This window comes from Arachis duranensis, chromosome 9, assembly GCF_000817695.3.
Source record: "Arachis duranensis cultivar V14167 chromosome 9, aradu.V14167.gnm2.J7QH, whole genome shotgun sequence".
NCBI lineage: Eukaryota > Viridiplantae > Streptophyta > Magnoliopsida > Fabales > Fabaceae > Arachis > Arachis duranensis.
In genome coordinates this window covers 109,911,345-109,924,437 of record NC_029780.3, presented here as the reverse complement: position 1 = coordinate 109,924,437, position 13,093 = coordinate 109,911,345, and the positions used below count along the sequence as shown (strand labels likewise).

General features: G+C 37.2%; 2 protein-coding genes across 3 annotated transcripts; both read left to right on the top strand.

Moving 5' to 3' along the window:
• The first annotated feature begins 354 nt into the window (after nt 1-354).
• On the top strand, nt 355-3,022 carry LOC107467073 (transmembrane emp24 domain-containing protein p24beta3). Its single transcript, XM_016086105.3, has 4 exons — nt 355-780; nt 2,099-2,285; nt 2,389-2,496; nt 2,708-3,022. Exons 1-4 carry the CDS (start codon nt 559-561, stop codon nt 2,839-2,841), a joined length of 651 nt encoding a protein of 216 aa, XP_015941591.1. The 5' UTR covers nt 355-558; the 3' UTR covers nt 2,842-3,022.
• A 1,353-nt stretch (nt 3,023-4,375) lies between these two features.
• Nucleotides 4,376-12,240, top strand: LOC107467005 (protein GFS12). 2 transcript variants are annotated; one of them, XM_016086007.3, is made up of 16 exons: nt 4,376-4,631; nt 4,720-4,811; nt 4,916-7,006; nt 7,133-7,460; nt 7,565-7,780; nt 7,891-7,963; nt 8,053-8,258; nt 8,345-8,407; nt 8,851-9,056; nt 9,889-10,000; nt 10,119-10,640; nt 10,760-11,070; nt 11,165-11,408; nt 11,494-11,567; nt 11,679-11,817; nt 12,002-12,240. In XM_016086007.3, exons 1-16 carry the CDS (start codon nt 4,500-4,502, stop codon nt 12,152-12,154), a joined length of 4,962 nt encoding a protein of 1,653 aa, XP_015941493.1. In that variant the 5' UTR covers nt 4,376-4,499; the 3' UTR covers nt 12,155-12,240. The 2 variants fall into 2 exon arrangements, with proteins under 2 accessions (XP_015941493.1, XP_052109657.1); XM_052253697.1 differs by lacking the exon at nt 12,002-12,240 and having other exon boundaries at nt 11,501-11,567.
• Nucleotides 12,241-13,093: the final 853 nt, after the last annotated feature.

Below are 13,093 nucleotides of genomic sequence, written 5' to 3'. Positions count from 1 at the left end.
AAAATAACTAAAATATAAAAAAAATATAACTTTAAGTTTAATAATATTTTTTACTATATATTCAATCGCTCACTAATATATCTATCAATTGATTTTTTATAATAATATGTAAATAAAAATATTTATCAGATCATGATAGTTTAAATTGATAAAACTGAAATTCTGTTATTTAATTAAAATATTTTTAAATTTAAATCTTATTTAGAGTCCGTTTAAAAAATTTTAAAAATAATTTTTTAAATTTTTGATTTATAAAAAATAATAATATTAATATCTAATACAATTTTTAAATTTAAATGGTAGTTTTTTAAAATAGTAGTATTTATACGTAAGCTCTCATAAACGACACCTCAATCAAATCCGTGAAGCCACCCACGGCGGTGCCGTTTTGTTGCGTTGGACTAGCAGAGACCTGAAACGAAGAAAGTACTCAACACCTTGTCAAAGTTTTTGACTTTAAGATCTGGGTACCACCTCTCACTTGCCCACTGCATCGAATTTATCGCAATTTGATTTCAGAAGACAAAATTCCCAAAAATAAATAAGAGGGGGAAAGATATGGAGCAAACGCAGTGGAAGAGAAGCTCGAAGATGTGGATGGTTTTGGCGTGTTTGATGATGAGCTTCTTTAGCGGCATTGAGTCGCTATCGGTGACGGTAAACGACGTCGAGTGCGTCTACGAGTATGTGCTTTATGAGGGTGACACTATTTCGGGGAACTTTGTTGTCGTCGACCACGATATTTTCTGGGGCTCTGATCACCCTGGTATCGATTTCACGGTGAGTGTTACCTCAATTCCCTGTCATGGGTTCATGAAATATATATATATTTTTTAATATATGTATTTGTTGCAGTTTTGGGGTTTAGGGCCTCATTCTGATCCAGTTACTTGCTGTGAATTTGTTGCTAGTTGGTTGAATTGTGAAGTTATTAGGATTTTGTATCCTCTGGGGCGAGGGGAAAATTGAAAATTTGTTTGGCTTCTATTGCGTTTATTAGGGCTCTCTGAATATAGTCACAAAATTAGGACTCATAGTTTGAAATAGTTGTAAATTGCAACAGTTCAATGGCTTTTCAGATGTTTAGCATTTGATAGGGTTTTGTAAATAGATTTTGCTATAATTATAATGAAGGTCAATTAGAATACACATACCATGATACTGATACAGGTTTGAAGTCTAGGTGGTGCCCATGGAGGTGCTTTTTAGAACTGATTAACAATTTAAGGGAATGGATTTGTTTTTGTTTATTAGGGCTCTCTGAATACAGTCACAAAATTAGGACTCATAGTTTGATATAGTTGTAAATTGCAACAGTTCAATGGCTTTTCAGATGTTTAGCATTTGATAGCGTTTTGTAGATAGATTTTGCTGTAATTATAATGAAGGTCAATTAGAATACACATACCGTGATACTGATTACTGATACAGGTTTGAAGTCTAGGTGCCCATGGAGGTGCTTTTTAGAACTGATTAACAATTTTAAGGGAATGGATTTGTTTTTGTTTAGCCTGATGAAAGCAATTTATACTAACTCGTGTTATTTGGCTTGTTTTGCGTCTTCTGTTAAGTTGCATTTTTTTTATATCGGAAAAAATATGTTGAAATTTGGAAGCCTCTAATGAAATTTCCATGTGTCAAGGTTCAAAATTTGAACACCCCCTTTGATGTTAAATAATCACCAGTGAGTCTTAGGCAGTTCCCACTGGCTTTTCAAACATGCACTAAATTTGTTCTTCCCACCCTTTCAAAAGGATATAGAGAATTTATTGCAAGGTCAGGCTTTAGGATGAATAACATAGAGTAAAAGGTTAGTCATGGAATAGTACGGCGTAAGTGTAATACCTTGAAGCTTGATCTTTCCCTTTAGAAGCTGGTGGTCTGTTGGAGGCCCTTTGTAAAACTCTGCATGCAGTCTAAACGATGCGTGCTAATATAGTGGCATTTTAAGGGTTTGATTGGCAGACATCTTTGTTTATTTATTTGTATGAATCCATTGTGGTTTAGCAGCCATTAGCAGTCAGAATGGCTGCCCAAATTTGCTTATTGTTTTGTAACTTTTGACTTTCAGATATGCTAATTTTTCAGTTATCTGCAGGTGACATCTCCTGCTGGTAATACAGTCCAAAATATCAAGGGGACCTCTGGTGACAAGTTCCAATTTAAAGCCCCGACACATGGAATGTATAAATTCTGTTTTCACAACCCTCACTCAACACCTGAGACTGTTTCTTTCTACATCCATGTTGGTCATATTCCATCTGAGCATGATCTTGCCAAAGATGGTATGTTCTCTGCATAAGGAGGTTTTTGTGGTATATCCATATGTTTAGGCATAAGCGGTAACGTCATTATGATTTTCATGGAATTTTTGTTGATGATTTGCAGAGCATTTGGACCCAATTAATGTAAAAATCGCTGAGCTCAGAGAGGCACTAGAATCTGTTACAGCTGAGCAAAAGTACTTGAAAGCTCGTGATGCAAGGCATCGCCACAGTAAGTAGTTTTGATTTCTTAATCTAGCACCTTTGTTATCGGGCGAAATCTATCTTTTAGGTATCTAGTTTCTCAGACTTGTGTATACCTTGCTTTTGCCCCATTTTTTGCCAGTTAGAATCAAGAAAGTGATAATTAGTTAATTACATAGATAGAAACTGAACTTGAGCTACATGATTATACTGATTCAACTTCCTTTTGCGTTTGGTAGCGAATGAGAGCACACGAAAGCGTGTTATATTTTACACCGTAGGAGAGTACCTTCTGTTGGCTGGTGTTAGTGCACTGCAGGTCATATACATCAGGCGCCTTTTCAGCAAGTCCGTGGCCTACAACCGCGTTTAAGCCTCCCCTCCTCCTCCTTAACATTATGGCTTCCTTCTTTATTTATTTAGCAACAGTGTTGTGTTCTTTGTGACCACTGTTTTCACTTTCACAGAAAGTCTGTGACTTGTGTATTATGATAATTCACAGCAATGTTAGATTCTTTAGTTTTCGTTTCAATGGATTTATAGAATTTATACCATATGCGGCTATGCTTCTGCTTATTATTATATTATTATTATTATTATTATTATTCCATCTGTAGGTTATGGTTTGTTGAATGATTGGAGTGACATTCGGCAATTCTAATAATACAAATGATTCCTTCGAATTCAATGCTAATTTAGTACTAAATCCTCGTTTTGGTCTTTGAGATTTACACGATTACTCATTTTAGTCTTTGAAATTTAAAACTATCTATATTGGTCCTTTAGATTTAAGTTCGGACACCAATGTAGTTCCTCGATTCTTTCTAGCGATGATTAGACAAACGAAATGCTGAGATGACACCCTCTCTGTCACGCTGGATGACGAGGAAACGACGTTGTTTACCTTTGGCATTCAAACAAGTCATAAATATCGTCGCTTTATATACGAAGGGAGAAGAAACGATGGAGACCCAAAATAAAATATTCTTCTTCTTCTCTACCTCCACTATTCTTCATTTCTGATCTGTGTGGGCGCCATGGATAAATGATATTATTTACTCATCATCTAGCGTGACAGGGAGGGTGTCATCTCAGCATTTCGTTTGCCTAGTTATCGTCGAAAAAAGTCGAGGAACTATAGCAGGGAAGGTGCCATCTCAACACTTCGTTCGTCTAGTTATCGTTGGAAAAAGTCGATGGACTATATTGGTACCCAAACTTAAATTTAGAGGATTAGCATAGGTAATTTTAAATTTTGGGAACCAAATTAAATATTTCGTGAATCTCAGGACCAAAATAAGTATTTAGTCGTTAATTTACTAAGAATTTAACAGCTAATAGCGTTAATAGGAGCACTTTTGGCTTTGATTTAAGTTTAGAAAAGATTGAAGACATGATTTCAATTTTTTTTCTATTTCTATTCGAAATAATGATAGGTAATTTACTTGATCCAAATAAACGGGATTCCAACAAATTTCGTACTAAATTTTAAAATTTTGATTATCAAACAAGTTTTCTAAATAAAAACACGCTATGATTATAAGGCCATTCCTTGAGAGAATTCTAATTGAGAAAGTAAAAGGTAGACTACTGATTACGACCAAACGAATTAATCACCTCTCTTCATAATAAGACAAAAAATGATATTTTCAGGGAACAAGTGAGAATACTCTTGAGAAATTTAAACATATTACTTTATCATAAAATTAAATGTGTTATTTTTAAAAAAATAAAAGAATTTAGTTACAAATTTTAAAAAAAATTATACTGAAAGATAATATAGCCATATTTTATATAATACCGAATAATACCTTGTCATAATTTAACACAGTACATTTAGAATGACTGAAATAACCTTACATATGAAGACTATTTACTTGAAAGGGAAGGAGTTGGAGTCGCGAGGTTTCAGCTGCAACGTTGGTACTTACTTGATGGCGGTTGGAGCATGAGTATTGAGTATGCGTGAAGAAACCACTGTTAATGGAGTGAACTCGCTGAGTTGACTCAGTTGAGCTGAGCGAGTTCGTCATGGAGCAACACTGTTGTTACTGCTTCGACTGCCTCCAGCTTCGAATCAACTCCGATTTCTCCGACCAACTCTTGTTCAATTATGGCATTTCCTCTTCCCCTTTCCCTTTCGGTTCTTCCGCCGTTGTCCAAGTCTCTCTCTCTCTCTCTCTCTGAGAAATTTCAGATCATTCTTTTGTTCATTTTTCTTAATCTCTCTTTTTTGTTTTCGGATAATCAGATTTCTGGTACAGCTGGCAGTGAAGCTTCATCCGGTCAATTTATATTGCAGTACACGCGCTCTCGTCACAGCAATTGTTTCTCCAATTATGTGTACAATTCTTCTCTATTTCTGAATTTTAATTTTATTGTTTAAATGATGGCGGTTTTATTTGTGATTTGTGATTTGTGATTTGCTATTATTGTTCTGTCTGCAGAAATGAGTATATTTTGGATAGTAATGAAGGAACTAGGAGTAGTGATCCTGATACTGGCACAAGCCAATGTGGTCCTAATGTGCAAAATGGTGGAATGGCTTCATCATCAGATGCTGAAACCAAAAGAGCATCTCCCATGAGCACAAGTTGTAGTCATTCTGGAAAGTTTTCTTGCTTCAGGATAATCACTTCACTGGCCCCCATTGCCCGAGTGGGAGTTTCTTCATTTTCTACCATCCAAGAGGTTGCCACTGATTTCTTGTCTGGGTTAATGGAAGATCATGTGTTGGATTCACTTGATATCTGGATTGAAGGGAAAGCTTCAGGAAGGGACAGCACAAATTTCCTTAGCTTAATTGGCTTGCCATCGTTTCAGGAGGACACATTTCCCGGCTCCTTGAGGCATCCAAACATAGCCCCTGTCCTTGCATTTTTTAAATCATCTGATCATGTTAATATGGTGCTTCCAAAGACTCCATACAATCTCGAGAATATTCTGCATTTTAACCCCAGTGCCTTTAAGTCTGACTGGCATAGAGGATTTCTTATATATCAGCTGCTCTCAGCATTGGTATACCTTCACGGTCTAGGGGTTTCTCATGGCAACGTATGCCCATCCAATATCATGTTGACTGACTCATTATGGTCTTGGCTGAGATTATGGAATGAACCTACATTGGAATTTAATTCAACTTTACAAAAGAGTGAAGACGTTAATTCAAGCCCTGCAAAAATTAGTTGTTACAATAGTGGTTGCCATTATAATGGTCTTTATGCTGATTTAAAGCTTTCACCATCAATAGATTGGCATTCTAGCTTCCATCATTGGTGGAAAGGAGAGTTGAGTAATTTTGAATATTTACTTATCTTAAACAGATTAGCAGGCAGAAGGTGGGGAGACCATACATTTCATCCAGTAATGCCTTGGGTAATTGATTTTAGCACCAAACCTGATGATAATTGTGATGCAGGATGGCGAGACTTGAGCAAGAGCAAATGGCGCTTAGCGAAAGGTGATGAACAGTTGGATTTCACCTATTCAACATCTGAAATACCTCATCATGTGTCAGATGAATGCCTCTCTGAACTGGCTGTGTGCAGTTATAAAGCAAGAAGGCTGCCTTTGAGTGTACTCCGAATGGCTGTTCGTTCAGTTTATGAACCTAACGAATATCCTTCCACAATGCAGAGGCTCTATCAATGGACCCCAGATGAGTGCATTCCAGAGTTCTATTGTGATGCCCAAATATTTAGATCAATTCATGATGGAATGGCTGATTTGGCTGTACCTTCTTGGGCTGAGACTCCAGAGGATTTCATTAAATTGCATCGTTGGGCATTAGAAAGTAATAGAGTTTCTTTTCAACTCCATCAATGGATAGATATAACCTTTGGGTACAAAATGTCTGGGCAAGCAGCTATTGCTGCTAAGAATGTTATGCTTCCTATATCAGAACCTACGATGCCAAGGTCAACAGGACGTCGTCAGCTCTTTACACGACCTCACCCCATTCGTCTTGCCACTTCAACCGCACGTCGTTATGCCACCAATAAATATGCTAAAGTTTGGAGCCAGGAAAATGAAATACTGCGAGAGACATCTCTCCTGTCTGATGCTGCTTATCTACAAGAACTAGAGCAAGCATCTGCATTTTCTGAGCATGCTAGGCATTTGAATTCTTGTTATCAGTGTCCATTAAATCAAACACAGGGAGATCCAACAAGGCAGTCAATTAACAAAAGCATATGCAAATTATCTTTGCCTGACAGAAACTACTTGCTGCCATATAAAATGAATCTGATTTCTTTGATTCAGCATATGAAGGAAGAAGATGACAGCTCGTCAGGATATCCAGACTATTTGCTTTGGAGGGAAAAATTGTCTTGCTCAAAAGTTAGCTCTGAAGATGTTGCTAGGGACATTTTTTCTGTTGGTTGTCTCTTAGCAGAACTTCATCTTTCTATTCCCCTCTTTGATTCAACCTCATATGCGATGTACTTGGAAGATGGGACCTTACCAGGATCTCTTTGTGAACTTCCTCCTTATGTTAGGTTACTTGTTGAAGCATGCATACAAAAGGATTGGATGAGGTATCTGTGTCTGCACACATGTACTAATATGCAATTGGATGCCTGTGTTTGAGCTTGATTAGATGTTAACTTTTGTGAATCATTGTCTCTGTCTTGCTATTGATCTATTAATATTGTGCTATGCAGGAGGCCTTCAGCCAAATTTCTTCTGGAATCACCTTATTTTCCAAAGACAATAAAGTCCTCCTACACGTTTCTTGCCCCACTTCAGCTTGTTGCTAAGGATGAGACCCGCCTTCGATATGCCACAAATCTTGCAAAGAAGGGAGCTCTCAGAGAAATGGGCTCATTCGCAGCTGAAATGTGCGCTACTTATTGCTTACCACTTGTATTGAGTACTGTGAATGATGCTGAAGCTGAATGGGCATATATACTACTGAAAGAATTTATGAGATGCTTAAAAGAGAAAGCAGTGAAGAAATTAATCTTGCCAACCATACAGAAAATTTTGCAGGCTAGTTCTGAAATTCATCTTTCGAATTTAGTAGTAAGGAGAATTATATTTTTCTTTTCCTTTGTAATCTATGTGGACTTCTTATTTAGATGTCTCTTTTGCAGACAACAGGTCATTTACATTTAAAAGTTTCCCTTTTACAAGATTCATTTGTACGTGAAATATGGAACCGAGTTGGTAAACAAGTATACCTGGAAACTATTCACCCATTGGTTTTATCAAACTTGTATAATTCTCTGGATAAAAGTTCAGCTGCATCTGCATCTGTCCTTCTAGTTGGTTCTAGTGAGGAGCTTGGAGTACCTATTACCATCCACCAGGTTAATTTGTTTTGCATCAATAGTCGAGACTATGCACTCCTTTATTAGTCTATACGCACCCACCTCAGTTCAGTAATTATTGTTTCACTGACCTTTTTTTATTGAATCAGACAATCTTGCCTCTTTTTTACTGTTTTGGTAAAGGACTTTGTGCTGATGGCATTGATGTGCTGGTCAGACTTGGTATTCGTAGTTAATTTGCCTTCATAGTTTCTATCTTTTCATACTGAGATCTTCAGTTTGTAAGCCTCTCTCATTTTCGGACTTCTCAGGTGGCATTTTTGGAGAATCCTTTATTGTGAAACAGATGCTACCATTACTAAAAAATGTTGTTCGCTCGTTCGTTGATATGTCAAGCATGAACAAGCCTGATCCTGTCCAGAGTTGGAGTGCTTTAGCACTTATTGATTGCGTGATGACATTAGATGGCCTTTTACCTTACTTGACAGAAGAGATTATTGTAAAGGAGCTGTTTGAAGTATGATTTTCGTTTCTGCAAAATGCTTTTAACTGCCAGAAAGTATTGTATAAACATGAATTATTGAATTTGATGTAAATACACAGGACCAAAATTGTGTACTCATCAGGGTTCTTATGCAGAAACATATGGACATTGCCGTGCTTCAGGTTCTTCAAATTACCCATTGGTTTGTTTTAATTCCATTACTCATTCCTTGGTTAAATGGCTCTACACTTGTTATATCTTCCTTTCCAATTAGGACTTTTCACTATTTATACTGGATCACAATTCACACAAGTCACCAAGGAATATTACGGTTTTTACATTAGCATAATAGATTTTGTTAATGCATTGTTTCTGGGAACAGTACAAATAGAGTTATGGTGTGAGGGATTGGAGTTTGTACCTTGGCTCATGGATGTTGTGATGGAGCATTGCACATAAAACAGACTTCTTTGCTCTAGGGAGACACTTCTTCCAAATTGTTTGTTTGCAATTCCCCTTAGTTGCATTTCAAATTCTTTCCTGATAATGTGTTGATTTCTGCTCCATTTCATTTCCAGCATGCATCTCATCCATTTGCCAATCACTTAGTTTTTAAATTTCTCAGGTTGCTGCTACTACTCTCTTTGCAATATGTCAGCGAATTGGGGCAGATTTGACAGTATTGCATATTCTACCAAAGCTTAAAGAACTATTTGATGAGCTTGCTTTCCAGCAACTTTCTAAGGATTCAACTACTGTTACCAGAAATTTGAAGGTTGCCAAACTAAAAATTAGTGGGGACTTGCAAATTGAAAGCCGAATGGATCTAGTGTGAGTGACAAATCTGCTTTTTAGTCTAAGATTTATTTTATGCTGGGGAAATTAATCCGCTGGCTATCTAGAGAGAGGAACTAGAAATCTAGCCTCTAGTTGAGGAGAAAGTAGAATGATATTTAAGGGAAGTTGAAGAGAAGCAAATCATGCAAGAGAAAACAAAATTTTTTTTGAGTCACATTATGGTTTATGTCAAACAAAATCCGTCGAGATCCCAAATAAAAGCAAAATTCATTGTTTAAAATGCTTAACTAAAACAAGTTGATAATAGCAGTCAGTAGATTTCTTGAATTTGGTCCTAGAGCGTCCTTGTGTATATTCACACTCACTACAACCATCAAGTGAACCATACTACCTCGATTTCTTTTACTCAATTGCAGTTCCATCTTGATGTGCCCCACCTGTCAGTCTGTCACAAGAGCGAGTAATTAACTCAAAATTTGAGAAGCACGTGCAATGAGCTTTTCTTATTGATAGAACATATTTGAAATACCAATAATGTTCTTCAGTCATAACTCAACCTCAGCCTAGGAGACAGCAGGTCTTCAAATTTGGCCGAGGCAGATCTTTCATTCCAGAGTCTCAAATACTATACTCATGCACCTGAAACCATGAGAACAAATCTTTTTTTCGTTTTGGGTTTATATGGTGTGCGCATACACGCACACAAAAATTTAATTTTGTAAAGTGAAAGGATGGTGGTTACAAATGGATCAAAAAGTTAAGGTGTCATCAAAAGTGCAATTAATTCCCACTGTAAATTGTATTCTTGTTTGCTTTTTACTTCGTTAAATTTTTATAGATGTACAATCTTTTGGTTTATTTTCAGGTTGGTTCTCTATCCTTCGTTTGCCTCTCTTCTTGGGATAGAGAAACTTCGTCAATGTTGTGCTACATGGTTACAACTTGAACAATTTCTTCTACGCCAGCATAATTGGAAGGTAAGTTTTCTATCTTTTCTTTCTCCCCATATAAGTTTGATATATGTGTTTTTGTCGATGTGATGCTGTAACCACATATTCTTTCTTATTTGCTTAATCTAAACTGGTCATTGTTCAGTGGGAATGTGCAGGAGAATCATCAAAAGGTAGTTCAGAAAATTTTATTGGTAGAAGATCCACATTTGGCCAGGGTTCCACCTCTGAATACACTCCGGCAAAGCTGTTGCTTAATGGCGTTGGATGGTCAATTCCACAATCCCAAGGAAGTAGAAGTGCTAAGAACTTGATTCCTCAGAGACAATATTTTAAACGCAGTCAGAGTCAAGTAGCAACGCAAGAAGACACACCATACCAATTTAACCAAGAACCCTGGTTTTGGTTCCCCAGCCCCGCCACCGTATGGGATGGACCTGAATTTCTTGGGCGGGTGGGGGTTCAGAAAGATGACCTTCCATGGAAGATCAGAGCATCTGTTATATACTCTATACGTGCAAATCATGGAGCAGTGAGGTCTCTAGCTGTTGATCAAGATGAAAGTACTGTTTTCACTGCAGGAATTGGTCAAGGGTATAAAGGAACTATTCAAAAGTGGGAACTAAGCCGAACTAACTGTCTTTCTGGCTATTATGGACATGAGGAGGTTTGGTTCTCCATATATTTCTGAAAATGATACTGAGTGGGTGTATTAGTAACTAGTGTAATGAAATACGTCTAATTAATATATTGTTCTTCATATTTATTGTTTATCTCAAATTTTAGGTTGTGAACAATATTTGCATCTTATCATCTAGTGGAAGAGTGGCGTCTTGTGATGGAACAGTTCATATTTGGAATAGTCAAACAGGGAAGCAAATATCAGTATTTGAAGAGTCCCAAACAGATCCTGCCCATACTACAAGTGATCTATCCGCCGCATCAAAAATTAACATTGACCAGGCAAACATGCTCAATTTGAATACACTGTCAAATGGAATATTGTCTAGTACATTTGATTCAAGCCTTTATACTTGCATGCATCTATTAGACGCGGCTGAAACACTTGCGGTTGGCACTGGAAATGGTTCACTCAGGTGAAATTAACTGTTACATAACATTTCAATTGCATATACATTAGAAAATATGTTGATGCACCCCAACTTCTGATTTATTTCCTCTACCTTACAGGTTTATTGATGTTGCTCGAGGCCAAAAGCTTCATATGTGGAGAGGAGAATCTAACGAATCTAGTTTCCCTTCTCTTATTTCTTCCATTTGTTCCTCTGGATCTGACAGGATGCATGCAGGTGGAATTTCCACTTTGCCATCTTTTATTGCAGCTGGACTAAGTTCTGGTCATTGTAAATTATTTGATGCAAAGAGTGGAAATGTCATTTCCTCTTGGCGAGCTCATGATGGATATGTAACAAAAGTATGTTCATTTTGATTATGTTCAAAATATTAGAGAACTCCCTATTTGATTTTGCACAATACTTCATCAATAACTTTATTTGAAGTTGGCAGCACCCGAGGATCACATGCTCGTATCCAGCTCTCTTGACAGAACTTTAAGAGTCTGGGATTTAAGAATGTGAGTTATCACCTTCAATTCATTGCAGTCTTGTCATAAAGTTATTCCTTTCTTTCATTTATCTTGTCCGTCCACATATGGTGTTGCTCATCAATTTTATTAACTTTGCAGGAATTTGCCATCGCAGCCCATTATTTTCAGAGGTCCTTCAGATGGCATATCCAGTTTCGCCATATGGGGCCAAGATGTTATTTCGATTTCCCGGAATAGGATTGGCCTTCTCTCCTTGCCTAAATCTGCCAATGAAATAGTATGAATGCATATCTTTATTTTGCTTGTCTAGCAGCTTCTTTAGATGTCAAAACAATCCTGCTGTTTCTTGCTTTTGTTATATCATTCTTGCATTAGTTATATTATACTCTGCATTTATATGAAAGGTCTCTCCTTGCGAATTTTTATAATGATGATGCGTATGGTTTTCATGAATGACACAGGATGGACAGCATCATATCATTCCCCAGAAGCTCTATGTTTCAGATAACAATGGAATGAGGAGCTTGTCAGCATTATCAAGTATTAGTATACTTCCATTCTCTCGATTGTTTCTCATTGGGACAGAAGATGGTTATTTGAGAATCTGTTGTTAAATATGCTATTGATTTCCTTATTATTCATTGTACATCACTATGCTTTATGATTCATCCATGGCAAGCAAATCCCGTTTACAGGTTTATCGAGAAACTAAACAGTAAAAAACTTTGTCGGTTGGTAGTTATAATTTAAAACTTTTCTTTTCAGATGTCGGAAAAGTCGGAGCCGCCCACTGCCTAAAAAGAATAATATTTTATGATAGATGACACAGATTTAACAGCCCAGTGTAAACTTAGATTAATATTTTGAATAAAGTCAAAGATAACTAGATAGGTTCATTAGGTCCCGTTTAGAAAATGCTGATCTTTCATCCATCCAAGTACAAAGCAGCTAAGCAAAGACACGTCTTTGTTTTGCAAATGGTGGAACCAAATCTATTTATTCGTAATATATAAAAGAGTAAAACCCCTCCCCGGTCCCTAACCATTTACAAAATTGACCTGGCGCCCCCTAACCATTGGAAAATAACAACGCGGCCCTCATCGATTTTCTCCGTGTGACCAATAGGTCCCTCTCCGTGAAATGTAACCGAGAAATCCTACGTGTAACGGTAACTATCTGACGTGGATTCAAACGATTTGATGGGACAATTGGGTCCTTGCACAATCATCAAAAACGTTGCCGTTTTGAATCACGATGGAATCAGATTCTAACATACATTCCTCATTCTCTCCCTGAAGTATCACACGCTCTCACTCTTTGCCCTCATACACACAAAGAATTACCATAAACTCTAAAGACTGTCAAGCTTCCCATCAGATAACGACGAAGAAGGAGAGCCGGCGAGGACGACGTAATTGTGCAGTAACGTGGCGTTTGCTGACGGAGGTGGTGACGTGCTACTGACAGAGCTGCACTTCCGTTTTAAGAGGTGAGTTCGTACAACTGTTTGTAAACGACATCAATGTGGTCCTTCATTTGTTTATCTGAATGAA

Coding starts and splice junctions, on each gene's coding strand:
- LOC107467005 (XM_016086007.3), top strand. CDS start 4,500: ATGGAGCAACACTGTTGTTACTGCTTCGACTGCCTCCAGCTTCGAATC. Junction 8,259..8,344: donor TTGTAAAGGAGCTGTTTGAA/GTATGATTTTCG, acceptor GTAAATACACAG/GACCAAAATTGTGTACTCAT. Junction 10,641..10,759: donor GCTATTATGGACATGAGGAG/GTTTGGTTCTCC, acceptor CTCAAATTTTAG/GTTGTGAACAATATTTGCAT.
- LOC107467073 (XM_016086105.3), top strand. CDS start 559: ATGGAGCAAACGCAGTGGAAGAGAAGCTCGAAGATGTGGATGGTTTTG. Junction 781..2,098: donor ACCCTGGTATCGATTTCACG/GTGAGTGTTACC, acceptor AGTTATCTGCAG/GTGACATCTCCTGCTGGTAA. Junction 2,286..2,388: donor GCATGATCTTGCCAAAGATG/GTATGTTCTCTG, acceptor GATGATTTGCAG/AGCATTTGGACCCAATTAAT.